Below are 27,046 nucleotides of genomic sequence, written 5' to 3'. Positions count from 1 at the left end.
CTCCCCATTTGATTCTCCCATTGCAGTCCACCCCCACTCCCTGTCCATTCATAATTATCTCTTCTGTTTCCCCTTCCTAAGAAGAGCATACCCCCACCTCCAAGTCCTTTACTCTCTACCTAACTTCTGTGGTTATGTGGATTGGAGCCTGCTTATCAAAGACCTGACAGTTGACGTCAGCTTAGAAGTGAATACAGAACGTGTTTGTCTTTTTGAGTCTGGGTTACCTCACTCAGCATGATTTTCTTTTCTAGTGGAGCTTCTATCCTCCCCCCCACCCCCCATTCCCTCTGGTATTTACTGTTTAAAAGCAAGTCCTGAGCTAATTGCATTTCCTTTCAGTTGTACAGAGAATTTTTTAACTTTATCACTTACACTGGACTTACCTCCTAACACTGCGTCAGTTAGAGTTTCTTTGCCTGTGATAATTTGTCTTGCATGACTCGGGGCTCTGACTTAGTGACTTCACAGCTCAGCTGCATACTGAGTCTAGATTTCATCCATCTCTGTTCTCTTGTGTTGAGTTGCTTTTTAGGACTATGAGGCAAACTGCCCTAAGGGGGCCCTCTGTGTCTTGAATGTTACCTGCAGGTGAAAATATCCAAATGTAGAGAAGATGGAAACCTTTCCTGTGTCTTATTTTACAATATGTCTAAAGAAACATTCTGGAAAACACCCTCTATCCTATCTGTCCCACAGTGTCTTACTGGCTAAAATTACTTTATATGTTTATTTTAAACCAGTATCAGGTAAGGGGAATGAAGTTATATGATTGGTACTCAGACCAACTAAATTTTGCTTTGGCTGGGAAAGTTCCCAGAGTTCTTTGGAGCAACTAGACATCAATATTTAAATAAAAGTGATAAACAAAAATAGAGGAGCCATGATTAGTAGTGAAACATTATCATCTACATTACAGGCAGCCTCATGTTTAACTCAGTAATTTAACTCATTGCTGAGCCATTTAATTGATACCCCAAATAAAATAACCGTGAATTTTTCTAAAAGAATACCATAAAGAAGATTTTGAGAGTGGTCTTCTTTACTCATTCTGATTGTCACTTTTCCCTATGTTTCTTGTCTTTCTTTCTTCAAAGTTACTCCTGTGAGGCTGTGTGTTAGGATTATGTTTGTAAAGAGACATAGTCTTAGAGAGTCTTGATAATGTAGCGATAACCTCCTCCTCCTCATAATAGTAAAGACAGGTCCACTCCTGAGCACTCTACCTTTCTTTGCTCTTCTGACTGGCATTAGCTAACTCGGGAAGCCACATTTGAGGCAGACAGATATAAAAAGCAGGCTGAGTACAGCAGGGTGAAGATATTGGCTGAGGATAGACAAAGCATTGAAAGGAGTTGGGGAAACAAAGGGAGATGAGCAGGGAGAACTCATCATGTAGTATAAACAAAAACAAAAGTGGGCCAAGATAAGAGGCTGAAAGGAACATGAATGCTAAGGGAGAAAAATTTAAAAAGCCAAGCTACACTGAGGTAGGTAGTCAGGTTATGGTAAAGACAGCTGCACAGGGAGATAGAATGGCTAGGGACAGATGTGGCTGAATTAAGACAAGTAATTGATGCAAAAAGTAACATCGTGTGAATGCAGAAAGGAACCAGAGGGTAGAGAGGAATCAAGTGTTTGCAGTTGTATCATGAGACATCAAAAAAAGCAAGACGTAAAGATCAAATGGCTATATTTGGATGTAGTCAGAGCAGGAGCTAGGAGGCAAAAGATGTTATTAAGACCAGAGAAGAAAGGCTGTGGGCAAGAATGGTATGTACGGAGTGTCCTTGGGTACAGGTAGGATAATGAAAAGAATGCAGAGGCAATAGCTGAAAACATGCATTAAGTAACTGAAAAGAGCTTGTTGCTTGGTTTCAAAAGTATCATAACTGGAAGCAGGCCAGGAGGGATGAGATAAGCCCCAGTCTACCTTTAGAGGATGTCAGAAAAACAGTGTTGCAGCCAGCCAGTCAGATTCTTGAACACAGGCACATCAGAGGAGCTTCATCTCAGCATGTGGTGGAAAACCCAAGGAGCTGTGAGGAGGTCTCAGAAAGAAAGAAAGAGCGATGCAGTAGGCAGAGAACAAGGACAATTGTTCCTGGTGGCTTCTGAGGGAAGAAGATTAACAAAATGTTGGTTAGATTTAGGAGAGCATGGTTTCCAAAAAGATACCGAAATGCAGGGAAACGATTTAGAGAAATGTGAGAGAAGTTAAGGAAAATCATGAGGTATAGAGTACCCATGGGCACAAAAAAAAAAAAAAAATCACAAAAGGGTTAGGGTGTGCAGGTACTTCAGGAAACATGGTTGCTTAATGGAGTGAAACCTCTAAACAGGCACATTAAAGACAAATTGGTATAGTTCAAGATTGAAACTGGTAAAGCAGGGAAAGGAGGATGCAGCAGGGAGAAGCTTAGCTCATAGAAATGGGGAAGCCTAGTGATCGGAGAAGGATGAGGACTGATTAGGCCTGTAGTGCGCTAACAGTAGAGGTAAAGAGCAAACCAGACCAGGGGACAGATAGAATCCCTGCTGAGGAGACAGAGTCAGTGTAGTTGTAGGAATAGATGGAGCCTGGCTTCTGGAGAGGGATATGCTGTGTTCAGTGAGTTGCAGGAGGAGAATATTATTTCTAAGTTGAGATCTGGCCCTGAAGAATAATTTTCTAGCTTTTCCCATGGTCATACACAGAATCACCTTAGGTTAAAGTTAAACTAAGGAAATATTTTTAAGATACAGTAATCTTCGTTTTGTTTTAAACACAATTCTCATGGAAGGTAAGACTGGCAGTGGTTCGCCAGACTCTTTTAAGTATGCTATCACTGTGTCATTCTCCCTCCCCATGCAAATTAGTGGCCACATATACATCTCCAAAATATTGGTTATTTATATATGCAAGAGGGTCCAGTGTTTGCAGAACTTAAATAGGATGTGATCCATACAGCTTTTACCCTAGGTTATAGAAGAGCTTTCTGAGAGTTGTTGAAGCATGCCTGCTGGATTGCTAGATAGCTTCGGTTCAGACTACTAATGCATTAGCCCTCTCTCCAGCTGTCCTTCATGTTCAACACTTTTCTTGTTTTTAACCTTCACTTTTCTTGTTTTTAACTCTTTCAACAGCAAGGACCGAGCAGCAACTGCTCCTGGAGCTGCTGGCCTGGCAGGCGGGCACCACCGGGAGGCATGGGCCAGCAAAGGCCCCTCTTATGAGGACTTATATACGCAGAATGTTGTCATTAATATGGACGACCAAGATGATGCTCACCGCACCTCGCTGGATGGGAAATCTGCCAAAGAGAGGCCCATTTGGTTGAGAGAGAGCACTGTCCAAGGGGCGTATAGTTCTGAAGAGATGAAGGAAGGTAAGAGTGAGAAGTCAGTGAGATTAATATGTCATGGATTTGGTGAATGCCTGGGTAATTCTTGGTTTTATTGGAAATGTATTGCTTGAAACTGAGCAGTAAGCATTAAAACCAACCAACATGTTCTGTTGTCTTCCAGCTTAGTCAAAACAGCAATAGGTTTTTAAATCTCTGCTTTTAAAAGATATATTTATTTTGATGTGTATTAGTGCTTGCCTGTACATATGTGTATGCGCTACATGCACAGCTGGTGTCCAAGGAGGTCAGAGAGGATGTCAAATTCTCCAGAACTAGCGTCACAGATTATACAAAAATAGCACATGATGAAGGACTGAACGCCCCTATGTCCGAGAAGACAATTTTGTAAGTCTCTGAACCTGAAAGGATTAGCAATTGGGTAATAACTTTTGCCAGGTTAAGAAGTGCAAGGTTTTACTTTGTAAGTTCTAGCGTGGGTACTGGATTCAACGTTGGGTGACAGTATAGAAAACAATAGCTGAAACTGTACAACAAAGACTGCTAAGGGACTGGAAAGCAGCGGGGATGGGATGCAGTCTCTGTGTCTGGGCTAGGGGTTGTTACCAGCTTGTCACAGGGATGGGCTCTTCAGTGCTGAGCATCATCGGTTACTGGAGGGCACTTGTGTTCTAACCTTCCCCTACCTTCTTTCTTAAGATTTGTGTTTAGCATACAGTATAAACCAGCAGTAGTGAAGTGTAGATATTGGGGCTGCAGAAAATACCTCTTGTATAATTGATTTCCTTTGAGAGTCCTGTTCCAGTCAGGAAAATACTTCGTGACAACCATACTTTCCTTCCTCTTTACTGATTAACCTGCAGTGTTTAGTTATTTTGATTGGAGTTGTTGTAGGTTATGTAGTAGTTAGGCTGTCTTATTTAATAGATTTATTTTCCCCAATTGTCTTCTTCACTGTTCTTGAAGCAGTCAAATCTTTTTTTAATGAACCTAGAAACAAAATTGGTTAAAACAAAATTATTATTAACCAATAAAATATGCAATTAAGCTAGTAATTTTAACTTTACATATTTATAATTCCTAGGGTAGTAGAATATGAGTCATGGGGTTTAAATCCTCTAGTCTACCCAAGTTTTCTGTGTAAGATGATAGTATTTGTCTAAATCAACACATTTAAACTTGTCCTTGTTTGTCATGATATTGAGCATGGACTCATCATGGACTTAGTAAGAGCATCTTGTTTGTCCTGTACTGAATTTCCCTCAAATATCAAGTTATTTTTACCTGAATTTTTAGACTTGAGTCATGTCTTCATCACTACCCCAAAGCTCTAATTCCTTATGCTCCTGCTTTTTGTCACAGTGGCAGAGTTTTTTTTTGTTTGTTTGTTTGTTTGTTTGTTTTTTGTCTATTTTCCAGCCCTAATAAACTTTACTTTAGGTCCAGTCGCCACAATAGTCTAGCTTATGCACAGGTCACTAAAGATTCAGGTCTTACTTTCAGTATCACTTTGGTTTCTACCTGACATTTTGTTTCTTACTTTGGTTCTGGAAGCTGCTGAGCTGCTAACATTAGAAACATAAGGGACATTTAGGAAGGATTTCATTGAGTGCTGTGCTGTATCTAATAGCGTGGACTGTGTCTTTCAGTATACTTTAGATTATTTTTCTATATGCACGTATTCTTTCACTTTGACTATGTAAATATTTTTCTTTTTGCTGACTTGGGAAAACTTTAGCTTTTCAAAAACTTTTTCTACGTTTTGGCTATTTAACCCCCAAATTGCTTAGCAGCATCAGTGAACCTGTCTGACAGCATGCATGTTCTTTGTAACTTTCAGCTCTTACATATGATTTCCTAGCAGTATTACCTCTTACTTTCTCATCCAGAAACATGCATATTCATACTCATTTTAGTTTTCTGTTTTAATCTGTAACAAAACAATCCCTTCCCCCAGCTTTGTGGTTGTCAGAATCTATTCGATATGTGTTCATTTACTTTTTTTTTCAAAATGTATTTGCATTTCCTCTAATTTTGTTCCTTTGAACATTAAGATACCATGCTGGTAAAATTATTTAAAATAAAGACCTCTTAGGAACAGCTTGCCCAAAGGTGTGCCTCCCTGCCTTCTTGCTGCAGTGAAGAGTGCCACTGCTTCTTGGCAGTGTGCACTCTGGGAAGAACCTCAGCCTTCAGCGGTGTTGAGCTTTCTGACCTCCATGTTACACCAAGTCTCTAGGGCTTTCTTTTCTCTCTTTGCCCAGAATCTCATTTAGGAATTCTGTTCTTTTCAAAATAACCAACCTCAAGCTGAATGTTCAATACAGTAATGAGGTGATTTCACTTAAATCATTGCCAGAATTGACCATTTTCTGAGCCTTCTCTTAATGGTTGGTAATTTTCCTATATATCAGATCCATTCTGAGTACCTCATATTCACTTGGGCTGCACAGTGATTCAGTGAGGCAAATATTATTATTTTTTTCCAGTGTTGTACTTGGGGAAATTGGAGAAGAGAAAATGAGTGTTACTTTACTTCCCAGTCATACAGCCAATATGTGTTAGTATTTGGATCAAGGAGGCAGGTTCCCAGTGTCACTTTTAATCCTTTTACAGATTGAAAAGGGCAGTCTGTTTTATTCTAACAGAATGCAAAATTCAAGCATTGTTCTTACATGTCATCTGCATTGTATCAGCCAAGATGTGTGTATAAACTGGTGATATGTGTTGAGAGAAAGTGTATTCCTTAAATTAATAACCTTTTTATAAATGAGTTCAGAGTTTGTGCAATTTGCTTCAGGAAAATGATACTGCCAATTATTTGCTCATTCAGCAAATTCTTACTCATTGCCTGACATGGGGCAGGTATTGTTCTGTGCATAGGGTCACAGTGAATAAGGAAGGCAAACCTTGCAGTGGTAGAATCTGCATCCTTAGAAAGGCAGTAACAGGCAGCAGGCCAAAGTGATTATGTGGGAAAATGAGTGCTGTGGGGAAAAACACAGAACCTTGATGAAGTGACAGTTGAGTAATGACATAAAGGATGTAGGGAAATGAGTTGCATAGAGACCTAGAAGAAAAACACAACTCTGTCAGGGCAAACAGGCAGTACACATACCCGAGGGAGTATGTGTCTTCTCTGTACAAGGGATACCAGCTGTGGCTGTCACAGAGTGAGTGGGGAAGAGGTAGGTGGCCAGGAGTGTAGATGAGGCGGCACCTTATAGGCATTGCAAGGCCTCTGGCCTTTACTCTGAGCATGGCGAAGAACCACGCCTTCGTTCGTTCCCAGTCATGCCAGCTGTACTTGGTCCTGTCTTGCTGTCATCTCACAGGTTCACGCCCAGACTCTGAGAAGGTGTGCCGTTTGTCACCTCCTAAAGTTTAGAAATGAAAACATCTGCTCCAAATAGTACGGCTTGCATGGGGAGGGGGAGAATTCTCAGCCATGTAAGCGTCTATAAACCTGTAAATTCCATGTACTTATTAGTTTGCTCATTGTGATACTCAGGCTCTAGTTGTTAAGAAACACTTGGCTATTTTGGAGAGCAGCAGCTCAGAAAATGGAAGCGGTGGCATCTCTTTGTGTTATTTATCTGTTTAAACGTAACACAATGAAGTCTTTTTCTATTAGTTACAAATGGATGCCCTTTGTGTTTAAGGATCTTGACTTTCTGGGTTTTAACTTCCAGGTGGCATTGATATGGGTGCATTTCAGGAGCGTGATGAAGCACGTTCAGGGCCTGATGACAATGAGGAGGTCATGCGAGCTCTGCTTATTCACGAGAAAAAGACTTCTTCCACGACGGCTGCCTCAGTGGGAGCGGCTGCTCCCGTGACTGCTGCCAATGGCAGTGACTCGGAGAGTGAGACCAGTGAGTCGGATGATGACTCTCCACCCCGGCCAGCAGCTGTGGCTTCTCATCATCAGGAGGAGGATGAGGAAGAGGAGGAGTTTGAAGAAGTAACAGACGACCCCATTGTTATGGTGGCTGGCTGCCCATTCTCCTACAGTGAAGTTAACCAGCGGCCAGAGCTGGTAGCCCAGATGACACCAGAAGAGAAGGAAGCATACATAGCCATGGGCCAGCGTATGTTTGAGGATCTCTTTGAGTGAGCTTTCCCTACTTTTTCTTCCTGTTAGCGCATTTCAGAGAGAAGCTTCCCACCAAGTGCTTAAGTGGCGTCCTGCCTCTTTCTGTTCCGCACCTGTTCACCTAGTACAAAAGCGTCATAGGAGAGAAGGTTTAAATTTTTTAATGTCAGAAACATCCCAGAAAGGTAGGTAGGCTATAGGTAACCCCTTACCTCTTATTACTAAGGTATTATTAATATTTTCTGTATTTCTTTATCTAATTTTTCCTTTCCTTTTTAAGACAATTTTTCTTACCTCTGACTGAAATGCTCCTGTCTACCTATAAAGAGCCTCACTGGGGTACGCTTATCCTAGTATAACTGTGTTCTGGTCAGGCATTTGAGACAATTCCATACATTCCTGTCAACCAAAGCAACTTACCAAGAAACATGTCATTGGTTACGGGAATGCCCAAACACTTTATCCTTCCTCAGAAATGAATTTGAGGTCCTGGTTACGGGAATGCCCAAACACTTCATCCTTCCTCAGAAATGAATTTGAGGTCAATCTGTTAGAGACAGAGACAGACAGACCTGAATTTTAGGTTCCTGTGTAAACTAGAATGCAGATCTGTAGAAATGATGAGGCTGGTAGGTTGTTTCGTTTACTTATACCTTTTAGCCTTTTAGGTTATATTTTATGTGACAGATAACAGAGCAGGTTAGGTACACACTCAGGAAGAAATGAAGGAGAACACACACGAAGAGTGAGGCGTTCATGTCCAGGCTTGAAAAACCCAGAGCGTTGGGAACTGTGTGTTAGAACTGACTCTGAGGTTTAGAAATCTCTGATGTAAAGCTGAGATGGCCCCGCTCTCCCCCCCCCCCCTCGTCCTTGAGACCCTTTGCCAGTGCTCTTAATTAAGGAGCGCCTTCCAGTGGAGGTCAGTATTGACAACTTCACTCTCCTCTCATTCTTCCTACATGTCACCAAAGCCTTTATTTGTCTCTTGGAGTCTCTTCAGACATTGTGCTTTAGTGCCTCTACTGTGTTGTTGAGCACTGTAACCTCAAAGAACATAGTCAGGTAGCATGGTATTCCTGAAGGCACAACTTTAAAAATAAAGGACTTTCCTGTAAGTTAGTTCTACAACAATTAAAATTTTATAGTATTTTCCCTTGTGTTGTGACTTTTAATTATCATTTTGTAGCACATGTGTGAAGCTAAGCGTGTTTTTGAGTATCTGAGCCTTGTGTAAAATGATGATTCATTTCTCTGGTTGTGGATGACTGAATATTGACAGTCTACTTACTGCTGGTTAAAATTGACTGATTTCTAGCTCTGATAACTTGGAGCATGAGCCGAACACTCTTCCCATTTAAAGATGTTAGAGGCTTCTCACCGGTCATCATCTAATATCATTAGGTGCAATTAGATGTGATCTAAACTTTTTTTTTTTTGGCAGTGAATTGCTTTAAAATAACTTTTATGTATTTATCTTAAATACAAGAACTGTTCAACATTAAATTTTGTTTTTTAAACTTTCATGGTTCTAAAAAGATGTTCATTTTTAAAACATGACTAATTTTAAACTCTGTTCTTTGTTGCATTTTATGAGTAAATGTGTATGAGTGTGCACCTCTGTTGTGGAAAAATGTATTAATAAAGGTACTCATGAAAGCAGTGTTTGACATTGACAAGAGAGGTGTTATACTCACTAAATCTGCATTAATTAGGAACTAAGTATTTTCCAAGGAAAATAGCCATTCCTAAGAAGGCATTGGGAAGAAAAGGTGTCCATGTTGTGTTACGTGTAAAAGGATTCACGTTTTCTATAGGGGATACAGGATGCTGTTTGCGTGACACTCTTAGCTGTTTTATTTGACTGATATTTGGAATAAACATGAATCAGGGATGGCATATGTGAGTAAAGATGCTGGGAATGGGATTTGCAGTAGTCTCAGTGTGTTATACAATAGACAAGAGATTCCCATTTTGGAAAATAGCACATGAATAATGGATTACATAAAGAAATAGAGGAATGACAAAAAGCAAATTTTTTGTTAATGCTTGTATTTTTAGGTGTATTCCTTTTTCATATTTAAATCTCAGGTTAATCAAATTAAAATAATAGGACAATATAATTTAATATGTAAATTTTGACTGTCTCTTTTATGTTTTAATAATATATGTAACCTCAGGAGAGCTTGCTCTTATTTTATCAGACAGGTATGTCTGTGTCAAGCTGCTCAGTAACTTGTTATGGGAAGCCAGTTAGTGGCAGAAAAAACAAAAATGGGAGCGCCGCTAATTGTTAGCCTCTGAGCCTCTGGTGAGGGTAGATTGAGGTGGCAGATGCCTGTAGTAACAATGTAAAGAGGCATTATCACCATTCACAGCATATAGTGAGGGCCAGGCAGGAGCAGTTGTTCTGAATTCTGTGTCAGCTGGCCACGAAGCCCAAATTTTCCATCTCCCTCAAGATTTTTGTGGAACTCCTAACATGGAAGACTGCTTTAATATTTCTTTGGGAAACCACTGCTCCTTGGTAGGGAGGGAAGCAAGGGGTGTATTTTCTCTCTCTACTCTGCTACCCTGGTTTCTCCATCGACACCGTATGAATGGATTCTCCCCAGTACCCCTAGCATCGATCTGTGTATTAGTGATTTCACTGTGGGAGGGAGGCATCGGGGAAGGGCTTTTCTAGGAATCCCTCAGCCATTCTCAGAGGTTCTGCCATGAAGTTTGACTAAAACTTCAGCTTCTGTTTTTTCTTTTCCATGTCATCCATTCCCCCCCCTCCCCCAGAGGCCTTGGAAAGTTTTCATGTGTTCTGAGTTCCTGTTTGTTTCACATAGTTGCCTTCCAAAGCTTCTACAGCATGCAGAGGGCCTATCAGGACGGCCCCGTACCCAAGGAGCCAGCTCCCTGTCTCTAGGGACCAGCATGAGAGGTTAGCCATGGCTTCTTCTCTTCCTTCAAACCATTTCCCCCCAACTGAAATAGATCCCGTTTACTGTTTCACTTGGATTGAATCACTGTCTCACTTGCACTCCCCCCCAAAAAAAAAACTAAGGTGGTAATACCCTAGCCCTTGGATTTCATCTGTCCATGAAGTCAACACCTTTTTTAAGCCACTCCCCCACCTTTCCACAACACATCGTAAGGAATGTCAGATTTTAATGACTTTAAGAAATCTGCTCAGCAGATCCTGGTGGAAGTCAGGGCACCAGGTGCTAACCGTAGCCAGCACCAGCTGACCACACACCTTACTGCCAGGGCTGCCACCTAGTGTGACATTTCCTGGCCATGTTCTCCAGTCAGTTATGGAATGGTTGCACTAGGGTCCCCAGGTCTTAGACATATATACATTTATATTTGTATATATATTTGAAATAAAGCCAAGCAAGACCAACAAAAATGCCTTGTGATGTGCTAAAGGAAGTCAACGCCAGGCAAAGGGTATTTTAATTTAGAGAAGTAGAAGGCAGATTTGGAATTGGCAGCGTTGCAAGTCACAAAGCGAATGGCGGCTGATTGGATTTCTGTTTCCCAATCTTGCACTAGTGCTTAACTTGTGGTCGTCTGCACGACTAAGGGGGGAATAATTAAGTACTTCATAGTCGTTAGTGTTATAGGAGGTCAGGGCACCAGCAGGAGACAGGCACCGCGAGGGCAAGCTCACTTTATTCTATCAGTTGGCTCCATGCCTCGATTTCCAGCCAGGACCACAGGAAAAAAGATGTAGATGTGTTGCTCTTTTTCTCTTTATTCCCAAGGTTTTTAGAAAGGCAGTATAAAGTAACAGTTTCTTATTCTCAACTGTCAAAAGTCATAGGGACTGGGGACTTGCCTCATACATGCGAGGCCTTGGGCTGGATTCCCAACCACTGCGAAGAAAGAAAAAGCCATCAGATTTTGGAAGCTGGCACGGTTCACTTCCTATCGTTCTGTGCTTTGTTTTCATCAAAGCTATGTTACCTTTACCAGCAGGGCTGCTGTCACTTTTTTAATAGCTAAAAATTCTCTCCCAGGAAATGAAGATTATTAGAAAGAAACTGGTACTGTGGTAAACTCACTGCCTATTCATTTTTTGTTGTTGTTTTCTTTCTTTTTTTTTTCCCCCTGCCATAAAAAAATGAATGAATAAATAAATAAATAAATAAGCTCTTAAAACCTGAGAAGCCAAAGTGGGTTGAGAACAGAGAAGGTAATGAAATCTTCCTTTGGAGAGCTAAAAGGATGAACCAATTCCTGTGCCTTTCAGTGCAGGAGCAGATAAACTGGCTTCTCTCCAGGATGAACTTTATCCGAGAACCAAAGGCAGCCTTTCGAATTCACTTATAAAGCTGCTAGGCCTAGAGCATGACCCACTTTCAACAGTCAGCCCATGACTCCCATCATACAAAATTACATTATCGCCTACCCAATGTAAATAAGTCTGTGAAATTAGCCTACAAAGAGTACAGGTGCCAGGTTCTTGAATCACGTTAAGTCATACAAGATGGTTGTATAGTCTCATCATTACATAAACGTATCTAATTTTTTAAAATTACCCAATTAGGAATATATATAGTAAAAACTGAGAACTCCTCAGCCCACCCCCATTTCACTATTGCTGAGGAAATCATTGTTGACAGTTTGCTTTTCATTCCATGCATCTTCCTTGCTTTTAGCCTCACCCCCACATACAAGTGGAATTACACACACTGTCATTCAGTTTTGTAAACATCAGAGCTATATAGAATTTGAAAATATCATATGATGGCTTACACAACACTACATAAGAGAAATAGCCAAAGGGTGTGTTAGTCTGCCCTCTGTTACTGTAACAGTAATGGTTGAGGCTGCATTCTCTCCAAGGAGTAGACATTTGTGTTTGGGGTTTTGAGGCTGAAAGTCCCAAGATCAGACATCCGTGTCTGTTTGGCCTCAGGTGAGGGCCCACTTGGCTGCAACAGGAAAGGCTGGAGAGAGAAATGGCCATTTGCAAAGGAGGCCAGTACATGCGAAGGACTTACTTTATTGCAACACAGTCTTGTAAGAACCCACTCTGAGAGGCAGCATTAGTCCCTTTTGCATTCTCAGTGATGTGACCATCATCAGGCCCCAACTCTTAAGTTCCTCCTGTCTCAGCACCCCCACTCTGTGGACCAGCCTCGCATGTGAAACTTTGGACACATCCAAATCAACAGGACGTGTCCAGTTACACTTCAGAAGGTGTTGCCAAGTTATCCTTTTAAGAGATGTTCAGGGACACTGAGCCAGAGAACAGGGTGAAGTATTTATTGGCCCCGGGTTGGAGTTTATGCCTGGAGGACAGTGAAGACATATTTATAGTCTTGGTGTCTGAGGCTGTGTTGGTAGGAAGATGGGAACATTTCTGAAAGATGATAGAAAAGTAATACGATTTGGTGACTGAATAGGGATGCTTTTCTTGGATGAATCTGAAGTTTCTAAGTGGATGGTGTCTGCTCACTGGGACTGGAGACAGAAGAGGTGGGGAACTTTCCGTGTTCAGCAGGTAGCGCCACCGTTTTACTGCAAGGTCAACATAAAAGTTGCCAACAGTTGACCGTTTTTTGTTGTTGTTTTGTTTTTTTTTTTCTTTTTTCACCTTACAGCAAATTTATCATCCAGTCCTGTCAGACTCAAAATACAATCTAACGTCTATAATCTGATTCTCAAGGTAGTGCTGACAGGACTCACGGATGAGTTGGGGATCTAACGGCTTCCACAGCTACCAGTCTCTTCTCGGCCATGTCAGCTCTGCCCTTGGCAACTGCAGCCACCCCTAACTTCTCCCTGCTTCTGACACACACACACACACACACACACACACACACACACACACACACACACAATTTTAACCATTCACCCACACAGAAGCGTTAAAAAAAAAGACAAAGTCATAAATAAGATTTTTCTTTAAATAGCATTCAGCTCTCTTATTCTTTCTAACAGTTCCTATTTGGCCTGGCCTTGAAACTGCGTCTTCCACTGCATTTCTTTGTTGAAAACTCTTAGCTTGAACAGACCATCTTTTGCCTGGCTTAGGTCATTATCTAGTTATATTCTCTGTACGAAACGCTTAGCATTCTTGCCTGTTACCGCCTTCTTAAGCACAAATAACACCTCTGAGAAGCCAGTTCTCTGTTCTCCTGTCTATCCTATGTTTTCCTGTTTTTTTTTATTGCAAATTTAAAACTTGAAGTAAATGTCTGATTTATGCCCATCACCCCTCCCCCCCCTAAAAAAAAAGTATAAGCCACCAGAGGGCAGGCTACCAGCATGTAGAATTAATTCTGCTGCAGGGTAGATCCAGTAAGTGTTGAATGGAGAGATGGGCAGCTGAATTAGCAGTGGGGGAATATGACCTTTCCTGTACCAAGGCTGATCATTTTGTTCCTGCCTGAATTGCAAATTAGTTCATTACGCTCTTAATCAGATAATTGTGCTCACTTGCGATTCATGGTGCCTAGGGCTCTGTCTCTAAGATTATCAGTAGGGGGTGCTGGAATATAGCTTCTGAGGCACAGCTAGACATCTTGAAGCTTTGGTTCTGGGAGCCATTAGCTTTAACGTTTGTGGGAAAGGGAATGTATTGACTACCGGGGCTTCATTGTCTGTATATGGTAGTCACTTGTTAACTGTGCCTGCTGAATGCCGATATATTCAGAGATGTATCTGGCCTAAATGGAAATGGACTAACACTGAATAGTAGACACTCACACTTTGAAGACCCAGCATGGAGATTAATAGCACAAGATAATTTTTATATTGATTACGTTTTTAAAAAGGTAAAACTAATATATAGATGTGTTGGGTTAAAGAAAAATAATACGAAAATAATTTAAGCTGTTTTCCCTTTTAAAGTGGCTATTAGAATTTTGAGAACTCTGTAAGAGATCTCATTTGTAGCTCGCTTTGTGTATTTCTATGGACAGACATAGTCAAGCATATTGTTTTTTTTCTTTTCTCTGTAGCCTTGGCTGTCCTAGACTCACTCTGTAGACCAAGTTGGCCTTGAACTCAATGCAGTCCACCTGCCTCCGCCTCCCTAGTTCTGGGATTACAGGTGTGCACCACCATGCCCAGCTTCAAGCATATATTTTTAAGATTTCTTTTCTAAAATTACATGTATGAGTGCGTGCCCATGGAGGCCAGAGACATTGGACCTCCTGGAACTGCAGTTATGAGCAGTTGTGAGCTGCCTGGTGTGGATGCTGGGAACCAAACTCTGGTCCTCCGCAAGGGCAGCAAGAGCTCTTAATGACTGAGCCATCTCTCCAGCTCCATAGTGCCCATGTGCTTACTAACTGCTGGTAATCCCCATTCGCACATTTTGCCTTGCTCCTCCCACCGTGTACCAGGAAAGTCAGCTTTGTTTTGGGTGCTGACTTCGGTAGCCTTGGAAAGCATAGTGAACCTGGCTCCTGGTTTACTCTTTTCCCTTTGGGGTGGTATGGGGGGAGGCTGCGGTGGGGTGCTTTGCTTCTTTTCTGAGGAAACAGGCAGCACTGTTGATAAGAATCTCACAAGTTCTTAACGACTCCAATGGCACATTCCTGGACAAGGGGCTGTTTTCTTCATATTAAAGGAAGCCATTGAAGGAAGCCACGCGAGAAGACAGGGAGCTGAGGGGCGGGGACTAAACCAGGGCAGCTGGAAGCTCTAGGTGCTGAGCAACGTGTATTATACTAATCCATATGAAAAGTTAGATTGTCCCTGTGCTTGCCATGAACCTTCACCCCACTCCACGAGAGCCAAGGCCTTCTGCTTCTTGCTCGCTATGGTGCTTCATTCAATTCTCAGGCCCAAGGCCTGGCATGTAGGTAGTAGCCGTCAGTCTGTACTGGCTGAATGAATGAATAAACAATTACGTGGCAGTTTCTCCAGACTATGAATAAGCTATGAAAGGTGCATTTTCTTTGTCATTGTATAACTAATGCCTATGATTCTAATTTGTGTTACCTCTCTACAGCTTTCTATTTATTATTCCCACATACTAATTTTTAATTTTTTTAAAATTTATTACAATTTATTCACTTTGTATCCCAGCTGTAGTACCCTCCCTCATCCCCTCCCAATCCTACCCACCCTCCCTTTCCTCCTCCCATGCTTCCCCCCAAGTCCAATGATAGGGGAGGTCCTCCTCCCCTTCCCTCTGACCCTAGTCTATCAGGTCTCATGAGGACTGGCTGCATCATTTTCCTCTGTGGCCTGGTAAGGCTCTTCCCCCCTCAGGGGGAGGTGATCAAAGAGCCAGCCACTGAGTTCATGTCAGAGACAGTCCCTGTTCCCATTACTAGGGAACCCACTTAGACACTGAGCAGGGATTCTAGGTTATCTCCATGCATGGTCCTGGGTTGGAGTTATCAGTCTCAGAAAAGACCCCTGTGCCCAGATTTTTTTGGTTCTGTTGTTCTCCTTGTGGAGCTCCTGTCCCCTCCAGGTCTTTCTATCTCCCCCTTCTTTCATAAGTTTCCCTGCACTCTGCCCAAAGTTTGGCTATGAGTCTCAGCATATATTTCGATAACCTGCTGGGTAGAGTCTTTCAGGGGCCCTCTGTGATAGGCTCCTGTCCTGTTGCCTGTTTTCTCTCTCTTCTAATATCTATCCCATTTTCCTTCCTGAATGAAGATTGAGCATCTTACCCAGGGTCGTCCTCCTTGCTTAGCTTCTGTAGGTGTCAACTTTCTTTTTAAAAGAACAGTTTTACAAAGGACATTTTCCTAGCAACTATTTAAACTACCTAGGCAAAAGTCCAAGTAAGCATCTAACCTAAGGCTTGCACATGATTTTTTTCATGTATGTTAACATTATTCTTTAAGGAGAAATAATGTATAAAGAGCAAAGGTTGGGCTATTTTCTTTCTTCATGTTTGTGCTTCTTAAAATTTTATTTACTTTTATAGCACTGGGGGATTGACCCTTGGGCCTCACACATGCTGAGCAAGCCTGTCACTGAGCTGCATCCTGAGCCATTTTCTTTCCATTTTCTTTTTCTAAAATCAACTCAGAATTTAACATTTCTCATAATGGAACTGGCGGTATTTTGCTGGTCTTCATGTTGTCAAAGATACAGGTCCGTCTGTCTTGATGCTTGCCTTGTCTTGGCAAATATTTGTTGGATGCTAATGGCTGATCTTTCCCCATCAGTTAGAAAAAAGGGAGGGTGAAAGAAAACATTGTATCTGTCAATTGAGTCAGCATACTGGTTTTTTTTTTTTAAATGGTAAAATTCACATGACATAAAATTTATTTTGCAAGAGTGAAAAATTCAGTGGCTTCTGGTATGTACAAAATATTTTGTAACCATCACTGTCCAGTTCATTGGGCTGTTACTGTCCGAACGGAAGCCCAGAACCCACCAGGCTGTTTCTAATTCCGCCTCCCCACCAACCCCTGCCATCTTTTTCTAACCTATGGGTTTACTTTTTCCAAATAATTTACTCCTGTATTTTTCTTTTATTGAAAATAGATGGGTTTTTTTTCATACAATATGTTCTGATTATGGTTTCTTCTCCCCTAACTCCCCCAAGACCTTCCAGATCCACACCCTTTCTGTCTCTTGTTAGAAACTTTTTATTATTATTAAAGAATAACAATAAAGATAAGATTAAAAAAAAACTAACTGGAATAGGACAAGACGAACAAGAAAAAAAAAAGAGCCAAAGAAAAAGCACAAGAAAAACAAATGCAGGACAAACACATTCATACATACAGGAATCCCACAAAGATAAAATTGGAAGCACACACACACACACAAAGGACCTGTAAAGGTAAAAAATAATAATAATAATTAAAGAAAAGCCCTGACAAAACAGTATGAGACAAAGAGCCTCCACAGATGCCATTTTGTGTTGACCATCTCCTGCTGGGCAGGGGGCCTGCCCTTAAGATGATTGTATTCCCAGCGAGACGCAGTTGGAGAGAACTAATTTTTCATTTGCCAGCAGCTATCAGTTAGCTTCTGTGTCGGGGAGTGGGCTTTGAGTCCACTTCTTTCAGCTCTAGGACTCCATCTGATACAGACCTGTGCAGGTCCTGTGTGTGCTGCCACACATAGGCTGATTTCATACGTGTGTTAGTCCTCCTGTGTCTAAAAGGCCGTGTTTCCTTGGTGCCCTACATCCCCTCCCGCTCTTACAAACTTTCCACTGCCCCTTCTGAACTCTTGGGTGGGGGGAGGTATTTGATGGAGACGTTCAGTCCACTTAGAACCGAGTACTCCAAGATTCTTGTCTTACTCTCTGCTCGCCCTTGCAGACTGCAGTGTTTGTACCTGGGCTGGTGTTGACCCTTCTCCTCTGGCAGTGTTCAGAGTACCTTGCAGTACCATCAACACTGCTCAGTGGTGGTCAAGGTTCTAAGTTAGCGCTAGCTCGACTGCTCCATGTTCAGTGAGTTATCTAAGTGTTGTCTCCAACAACAGGGCCTCCATCTGTGGAGAGCAACCTAGCTTTGGCAATAGCTTGGGTTGTTTGGGGGTTTCCATTGGATCCCTTTGACCAACAGCTCAAACAGATGTAACCCATTCTCAGCACTGGAGGTTTCATTTGGTGGTGAGAGAGGTCTGCTTGGGGCTTTGTCTCCCTGTTTTTTGGTGACTCCATTTGGACTTCTCTCATATGTATATGTGATAGGAAGCTTCTACTGTATTAGGTTTCCATATGACCCCTCAAATGGCCCTTGGTTTTAGCATCCTTCCCTATGTATCCTGCCTTCCCTCTTCTCCCTCCCTGTCTCCATCTGATCCTCCTGCCCTGTCACCCCCTCCGTAACAATTTCTTCTCTTCCTCCTTCTTAGGCAGAGCCATCCCTACTCTCTCTTCTGTTATTCTATACCTAACCTCTGTGGTCATATGAATTGTAGCTTGCTTATTGAGGATTTTAACAGATAATGTCCACCTTTACACGAATACATATCATATTTGTCTTTCTTGGTCTGGGTTGCCTTACTCATTTTTTTTTTTTTTTAGCTCCATCCATTTACCTGTGGATTTCATGATTTCCTGTTTTTATTTTAATGGCTGATTAATATTCCGCTGTGTAAATGTACTATATTTTCTTTATCGGTTCATCCGCTGGTGAACAACTAAACTGTTTCCAATTTCTGACTAGTGTAAATTGAGCAGCAATGTTGAAAATGTGCATCTGTCTGCAGGAGAACGTTGATGAAATGTCCTTCTGGTATATGCTCAAGAGTGAGCTAGCTGGCTCTTGAGGTAGATTTTTTTCTCAGCTTTGTGAGGAACCACCACACTGTTTTCAGTAGTAGTTGCACAATTTTGCACTCCTACCAACAATGGCCTTACTTGGCCATTCTGACTGCTGTAAGACAATATCTCAAAGTAGTTTTGATTTGCATTTCTCCGGTGATTATGGATATTGATAATTTTTCTTGTGTTTCTCAGCCGTTTGTGTTTCTTTTGAGAATTCTGTTTAGATCTGCACCTCATTTCTTAATTGGATTGTTTGTTTTCTTGAGTTCAGTTTTTTTTTTTTAGTTCTTTATATATTTAAGATATTGGTCCTCTCTCACACGTATAGTTAAAAAAGATATTTTCCCATTCTGTAGCCTGCTGCTTTGAATGATGGTGTCTCTTGCCATAGAGAAGCTTTTCAGTTTCATGAGGTTGCATTTGTTAACTGTCGTTCTTAGTGCCTGTGCTATCAGGGTTCTCTTCAGAAAGTCTTTTCCTGTGCCAGGGTATTGGAGATTTTGTTTCATTTTGTTTCTCTCAGCATGATAGTCTTACAACTTTTACACATCGTAGTATGTATCAAGATCTCATTTCATTTTTTCTGAATAGTGTTACTATTGTGACTGTCTATTTGTGTTCGTGTGTTCAGCTGTAGATGGACATCTAGGCTGTTTCCCTGTTTTGAACTCCTGTGACTAGTCCTGCTTTGCACATCTGTGGATCAATATTGAGTACCCGTTTTCACAGGTAGCCCGGGCAGGTGGTCTTGTCTTACGAAGGCAGCTGAGACGAAGCAAGGAAGCAAGCCAGTAGGTGTTTCTCCGTGGCGCCTGCTCCAGTTTGTGTCTCTGGTTTCCTTGGCTTCCCTCAGCAATGGGCTGCATCTCGGGCATGGTAAGGTGAAAGAAACTCTTCCTTCCCCAGGTCGCTTTCAGTCGTGGCAATTACACAGAGCAACAGAAAGCAAACTGGAACAGATATTAAATCTACGAATTGCTGGTTTACTGTGTACTAGTTCTTTAAAATAGTCTTTCTTCCTACACTCTGTGCAGCAATTACTGTCAATCAATGGGGAGTAAATAGCCAGGGAACAGTAGCCAAGATGTCTGTGTTGGCTGTGGTGGTCCCAAGAGAGCACTGTCACTTGCTAGCAATAGCTGCAGAGGATTGGGAGATGGGTGTTCATATGAGGTTTGAATCTCTCTTCCCTTAATGGAATTCACTTCTTTACATTGCCCACTCTCACTCCTGGGACTCAGACTGTAAGTTAAAATCTAGACCTGTCCTGGTCTTCCAGGCCCTTACCTAGAGCTGTAATGTCGGCTCCAATTCTTCTTCTTCTTCTTCTTCTTCTTCTTCTTCTTCTTCTTCTTCTTCTTCTTCTTCTTCTTCTTCTTCTTCTTCTTCTTCTTAAAACATATTCAATTCACTTTATTTTTCTTATATTTAAAAAAAAAAACCCTTATGTGGTAGCCACAGCTGGAGCCTGGGTCCTCGGAACAGAGACTCTGGTGTGGGTTTTCACAAGATGATCAGTGAATTCCTGATAAGGAGACTTGATGAAAAATAGTCCCTTTCCAGAGGTTGGGGATTAGGTAGCTGTAGTCCTTGGAGATGGCATCAAAGGTGGCCTTGGCAAAGTTGCCCAGGGTGGCAGTGCAGCCCCTGGCTGATGTGTTCAGTAGCTTCTTGGGCACAGGGGCAGAGACCATGCCAGTGCCTCTGGGAGGAGGGATGAGACCCACCAAAACGGAGCCACAGCGGCCTGTCACCTCGCACGGAACAGTGTGAGGCATCCCAGTCTTGTTCCCCCAGTAGCCTCTCCAGTGGAAAGCCTGGTCAAGATAATGGCCCCTAGGATGGCAGTGGCTGCTTCTTTGGAGCACTTAACACCAAGACCAATGTGACCATTGTAGTCCCCAGTAGGGACAAAAGCCTCCTGTCACAGTCAAGCCTTCAAGTCCAGGGTCAAAGGTGGCCTAGCATCTTCATTTGGTTCAGCACGGAGGTGAGGCGCTTCTGTCTGAGCATGCTTGGAACTGGACCAGTATCAGGGGTGATAGTGATGGCAGTTTGTAGCATCCAGAAGATGGATCCAGAGCTAAATTGCTTGTCACAGTATTTGCTCAGTATGAAGTCAGCTTTAATCAGCCCTCTTCCACCGGCTTCCAAAGGGGGAGGCTGGCAGCTTTTCATTTCAGGGTAGCAGCCTACCTGGGAGGTCTGAAGAATGACTCTGACAGCATTCCAAGAGAATCCTTCCCTGCTGCTTTGGGCCTGTGCACAGGCCTAATGTGCATGTATGTGGGGGGTCGGGGGGAGGAAGGCAAGACACACTGGGCCTTTATGTTTAGTGGGTGGGTGGGGAGGACCAACCGTGAGGTGTGTGTCAGTCACATTTCCCATCTTTCTGACTTTTAGTAACTTTTAGTAACCCTAGAGATCATTTGCTTCTGTTCCATGGAGACTCATTCAGCTGTGGCATTACTGTAGCACCTCTGTCCACATCTGTAGCAGCTGCTAGCTCTCTAGTTCCAAATGATGCAGGCTTCTAATGCCCTCTCCACCCCCCGGCCCCCCACCTCCCGCTCAGTGTACCTTACCACACCAACAGTAGAATACCCACCAAGTGAAGAGTTAAATGAATGTATGTGACAGCGACAGCCTCTCCCCTCCCATGCTGGGTTCTCAGAGTGTATGCTGAGCCATGTTGGGAATGTTTAAGTGTGTTGCTGTCCACCACCACCGCCCCCTTTATTTTCCCCATTCATGGAGCTGATTCATCTGTGTTGTGCTCGCCATGTCCTCATGGCACAAATTGCGGTTTGGTTGCTAAGTCCCCTTTTGGCCTTGCCCTTCTGATCACGTCCTCTGCCTCGAATCTCCCCTGACGTCTCCCCTCCTCTCTTTCAAACCCTCCACGGTAACCACATCCAAAGTCAGCTCGCCAAGCCTGTCCCCCGTATGGGTGGTTTTCATTTGCCCCCTTCCCATTCTTCACCCACATGCTGCAGCTCAGCTCAACGTCTTGTCACAGTGATCACTTCAGAGAGGGCTGTATGATCCAGGCAGGAGGACAAGAGCTCCTTGGGGATACTTGTTGTCACGAGCCCCTTTTCTACAAGGGCCGCTACACTGGTGGAACATAATTGGTACCTGCTAAGGGCCATCTCTACCGCTAATTGCCGACAAGCTGCCTGAAAAGAAAACCAACGGACAGAATGGCAGGAGTTCAATGCGGAGAGAGAAGAGGCTCAACGTTAATACCCAGGTCCCTCGAGGCACTCGCAGGCATTTTTTTTTTTTACCTTTGCCAAGTACTTCTAGAATGTGACCCAGCACATTTGATCTTACCCTTAGCCCAACTTGAGTGGGTCTCCATCTCAAGTTGATCCCGTGCATATGCTAAGCTTTTTTTTTTAACTCTACTTGGGGCTTTCTCATCTCCTTAGATGTTCACATAAATGCGGGAGGAAAGCCGAGGAGGAGCTGCCCTCCCTCTTCCTCAGCTGAGGGAACAAGCTGAGGGAAGTTTTTGATGACTTGCTCCTGTCACTGCTGAGACTTGCACCTCAGACTCCTGACTGCAGAGTGAGAGTCACTGTTTGTTTCCGTGCTGTGTTGTCTCCCACGGGTAGAAACGGGGCTGTAATGTAAACTCACACTGCCTTCTCCCGTGGGGCCTCCTCTGCTCTAACTCCTACGGATCCACTGTGGTAGAAGCTTTGTCTTTGTCTCAGGAGCTCTCTCCAAATATCTGCCTTTCACTTTACATCATCTGGATTCTGTTTTAGTAGTCTGTACCAACCACCCCACATTTTATTTATGTATTTTATTGCTGTAGATGACTTGAAATGGACAGGCCCTTCTGTGAGAATGTCATTTTTGCCTCCAGGTGGTAATAGCTTTGGCCTTGCTGCCCATTTGACTTGAGTTCTTCAGCTCTGCTATTTCCCAGCAATCTGAGATCTCTGAACATTTTAAGCCCTTGAATCCTCCCACCCATCCCATGCTCTTGCCCTATCTTCCTGATTGTCTGTTTAGCACCCTGCCCTGTATCAGGGAGAGCAGCAGCAGAGATGTAAAGACATGCCAATGGCCTTGCTGACTGTTTTCCGTCTGAGCCCTTTCAGCTGTGCAGGTTCCCACCACAGCCTGATGCTCTTCCCCTTGGCCTTTGCCAGTCTGTTCAAAATCTTGATTTCTCTGTGCCTTTAATGTCTGAGTTCAGTTTCCCTTCATGCAACTTATGTAGTAAACACTTTCAACTGTCTATTCGCCCTCCACTGTTTCCTTTCTAATGCTACCCTAAGTTTTTTTAAGGATCCCTTTCCTGAGGAAGGGTCCATGGTCCCAGAGCAGCTTAGCCCAATGGCTGAAGTTAGGGGTGGTCATATAACTTGTTTTAGCCAGTTTTGACTAGAAATAACATGCAACTGGCAGGCAGGAGACTTTAAAAGCCCATGCCTGATTTACCTTCCTCCCCGCTGCGGTAATTGCTAAACTCTATGTCCAGAGGAAGCCTCCATCGTCCTGTGTCCCAGAGTAGCTATAATGGTTGAGATCCCCCTGTCAGCCTACCCTGCCACTTTTTGAGAAAAAGAAGTATGTTTCTGCCGGGTTTAAGCCACTGGGACTTGGAGGTTGAATTACCGTTGTATAAGAAGGCTGATCTAACAGATAGAGCAATCTTTTTGACAGGGCCGGGGTCAGGAACCTAGCAGAAATGAGCAGTCCCCAGCATTCAGTGGCCAGTGAGTTAAGAAAAATGCTTATGGGTCAGTTGCTACACTAAAGCTGATAAGGAAAGGTTCCTGGGGCTTCAAGGAAGGAAGTCTTTGTGCTTTTATAGGTTCACGGGTGCTAGGTCTCAAAGCCAGGACAAATGGCTAACTGAGGTGTGCATTAACATATCAAATCATTCGCCGCCCTCCAGATTATCCTCAGTTCCTACCTATTATGGGGTCCTTCTGGCTGGCATAGACTGCCCCCTACCCTAAACATCTTCGGCCCAGGCGCCAGACTGCCCTTCCCCCTGCTGCCCTTCCCTAAATAATCAAGCCATTTTAGTTACCTGAACCTTTTGGTCTACCCTTTACCCTTTACCCTCTTGACCCGTCTCTTGGGCCCCTCTTGGCTGATGGCTGCACACATGGCTGGCACAGGGCCATGTTCGCTCTGGACTCTCCCAGATGTCTCTGCCTCTGCTTGTGCCCTCCCTCTCGTCTACGCCAAACCTGCTCCTCCAACATACCCAGGAGCAGTCATGTCCTTCCTTGTTCCTTTCTTTTTATTTTTGTTCTATCAGGAAAGATGAATTGCCCATTTCTCTGGGTCACCTCGGTACCAGCCCGGGGGTGAAGCCAACACACAGGAGCGCAGGGTGAAAAGAGCAATGGAAGCAGAAGCCCCGACTGACTTTTGCGCCATCATCACTCTACCCTGGACTTTTTCGGCTAGGAAAGCCGATTAATCCCCTTTATTGTTAAGCCACCTGGGTTGGGTCTGCTTGTAAACTCCAAAAATGTTGAAGTAGGTTATTTCTCTTCTGTTATTTCTCCTTCTCACTGGTCCATACAGTCTCAGAGAAGCAATAAGTAACAATAGCATCCATTTACACAGACCTACTGCCAGTATACTAAGTGATTTCCAGAAAGAAAACAAATACGTTCCATAGCAGGGTAGCAAATATATGTGTGAGCTCCTTGAGAGAATCTTTTCTTACGTATATTTGTTTCCCTGGCAAATCATACATAAGCGGGTACTGGGCAAATATTGGACTAACTGAACAAACATAAGTTGAAATTTACCCTTCAATATTGCGGAGACCCCCGAGTCTAACCAAACTCAGAGAGATTCAAGAAGGAGTCAAGATATTATGTGCTGTTAATTTCAAGCCTGAACACACAAAGGACACAGTACGGACAACAAAGGCCGTGATGGAAATGGTGCATTCTCTTGCCTGAGGGCTGGGAGTAGGGACAAAAGATTTTCGGAGAAAGCCAGGTTTAATTTTAAAGCAGGCGTTGGGGTTGGGGTGAGGGCAGACAGAGGGGACTAAGCAAGCATGGTAGAGTTGGGGGCGCTGATACCATGGAGTCAGGGCAATCACAGAAGCAATGGCACACCCTCAGGCAGGAACATGCTGCCCGGGGCATTCCCTGCATCCAGCTGAGGCTTGGTAAGTGTTAGATCTTATGTTTCACTTTACCTGTCACCAAAAGACAATGGAGAGTCATTTCACCTTGCTTGGCTCTTGACTGTTTGGTGCAGGCACCTAACCTGACCGACCATTGCTTACTCAAGTGTTCAGACTATTTGAGCACAGAAGGTGATTAAATAGGTTTAGAAAATCGCAGACCGTGTGCCATTTCTGTCCATGTGCCATTTCTCCCCAGAGAAGGTGCAAATTTCCAAGGGCACGTGGCAAGCATTCCGAGTCTTTCCCCGCTCTCAACTCACTGCTGAGCATGTTTGCACACAGTAGGCCCTCAGTTCAGTGCCCATGGTTGATTCCGAGGATGCGGTTTTGGGGGATGAAGTTATTTGCCTCGTGAGCTTGTTTTTTTTTTTTTTTTTAGTACATCAATGCTTCATCAAAGCCCTGTCAAATCAGATTCTCAATAGGGTATCTTAAATACATGCTATTAAAATACCTAAATAGATGTGCCATCTGTTTGAATAGTCTGAGCCTGGTGAATCAGCAGGAGAGGTGGGAGGCTGATCCAGCCAGACATGAACCAGTTGGGTGGGGAACAGGCAGCTAGCTCTCTCTCCCTTTGCCACTCTAGAGTGCTCTCACCAGAATAGACAGATTTATAGAAGAAACAAGATCAACCAGCCAGCAAAATGTGAAGGCTGAAAATGAGACACGGGGCAGCATTTGGGCTAGTTAAGAGTGGCCTTTTGGCTGGAGCCCTGGGTCCCATTGCAAACGGTGCTGAAAGGTATGTCAAAGCAGGCAGAAGAAGAGCTGAGGGACATGCCCTTTTGCAGTGGCTGGGCCTTTGCAATCTAGATTTTTGTTTTTGTGCAGGTTTGTAAAGCATTTTTTTAAAAAATCGATTCATTTTGGGACCTGTCACTAGTGAAGTCACACAGGACTTAAATCACTAAAATAAAGTGCAATGTTAGGAAAGGGGGTTCAGAAGACACTTGCTTATTTCTTCAACATTCTCCCTGCTGACATGCCATCAAGCCTGAATGTCTAAATAGTCTAGGCTGCCAGGATCCTGACCACAGTCAGCTTTTCCCCCCACTGCCCTTGTACTGCTGTGGTCAGAGCTGGGCACTCCTGAGGCTGCCATTAAAGAAGGAAACAGATTTCAGGGTCACTCATCACCTCATGAAACCATGTTGAGAATGCTTTTTTTTTTTTTTTTAATTCTTACGTTGCCAGCAGTATGGGAGAAGGTCCTAGGTCATCTGGGAAAAGTGCTTTTCCTAAGCTCTGCTCATCTTGGTAACATTTAACAAAGCACAGTAGGTGCTCCATTAATTAATTATCCGTTCAACTGGTCTCCAGTCTTTTTGGCTCTGCTCTGATTCCTCCGTTCTGCCAGTTTGCCCCTGGTATGCATGCCCTTTGCCCAGTCTACGTGTGCCTCTTCCCTCCCCCACCTCACAAATGTACATGGTTCTTCCTGCCCTGCTATACTATTCGGATGTTTCTAATGCTTTTTTTTTTAGGGGTCTGTGTAGGGTGCTTATATTAAATGATCGAGGACTGGGGAAGGGGCAAAGGAGGAGATGAGGGAGGGAGGGAGGGTGGGATTGGGGGCTACAGCTGGGATACAGAGTGAATAAATTGTTATAAATAAAAAAATTTATATATATGAGTACTATGTGCAAGAGTCAAGAGACGGAGGTTCTGGTCCCAGCTGCAACATTCCAATTGGTTCTTGGGTAGTGACTATGTGCTCAGAGCCCTCCATCTCTGATTTAATGAAAGAAAAGAATGTATCTATTTATAGTCTCTCCATGACTCTCTCTGCCTCTCTCTCTCTCTCTCTCTTTCTGTCCTTCCCTTTCTCCCTCCCTCCCTCCCTTTCTTCCTTCCCCAATCTCCCAGAATTGTCACCAGTATTGGACAAGCTAACACAGAATGTTTCCCTCTGGAAACAAAAAAGGCTTTACATAAAAAGCCTGCTGATCAGAGACTCACCATCCTCCGTAGTTGATGCTCCCAACAGCAGGTGTAAAAGATCTTCCACAGTGTGTTTTCCTGGGAAGCAGGCTCCTTTTCATCGCCCTTCTCTTGGAGAGGCTAGCTGCCTGGTTCCTGAGGCCCGAAGGGGGCACATTTGTCTGATCGATTCACTGGGGTCCCCAGGTCAAGCCCTCGACTTTGCAGCATCAGGAACTTGGTCTTGGCAGAGGCTCTGGGGTGAACAGACACGGGGCTGCTGACTCATGCTA

The 27,046-nt window shown here is 43.4% G+C and overlaps 1 protein-coding gene and 1 long non-coding RNA gene across 4 annotated transcripts in view; one reads left to right on the top strand and one right to left on the bottom strand.

Annotated features, from left to right (window-relative positions):
* The window catches only part of Gtf2e1 (general transcription factor IIE subunit 1), a 33,829-nt gene extending 24,714 nt beyond the window's left edge, over positions 1–9,115 (top strand). For all 3 annotated transcript variants that reach the window (XM_060370364.1, XM_060370365.1, XM_060370366.1), the window contains exons 4-5: positions 3,127–3,368; positions 7,037–9,115. In XM_060370364.1, coding sequence (XP_060226347.1) covers positions 3,127–3,368; positions 7,037–7,461 — 667 coding nt within the window. In that variant the 3' untranslated portion in view covers positions 7,462–9,115. The remainder of the gene's footprint in view (positions 1–3,126; positions 3,369–7,036) is intronic.
* Positions 3,364–27,046, bottom strand: LOC132648551 (uncharacterized). Its single transcript, XR_009586968.1, has 4 exons — positions 26,793–27,046; positions 7,861–7,987; positions 6,463–7,561; positions 3,364–4,334 (listed from the first exon to the last, which is right to left on the bottom strand). It is a non-coding gene; the product is annotated as an uncharacterized LOC132648551 (long non-coding RNA).

The sequence above is a fragment of the Meriones unguiculatus genome, chromosome 17 (genome assembly GCF_030254825.1).
Source record: "Meriones unguiculatus strain TT.TT164.6M chromosome 17, Bangor_MerUng_6.1, whole genome shotgun sequence".
NCBI classification, from domain to species: Eukaryota; Metazoa; Chordata; class Mammalia; order Rodentia; family Muridae; genus Meriones; species Meriones unguiculatus.
This window is presented reverse-complemented; position numbering and strand designations above follow the sequence as displayed.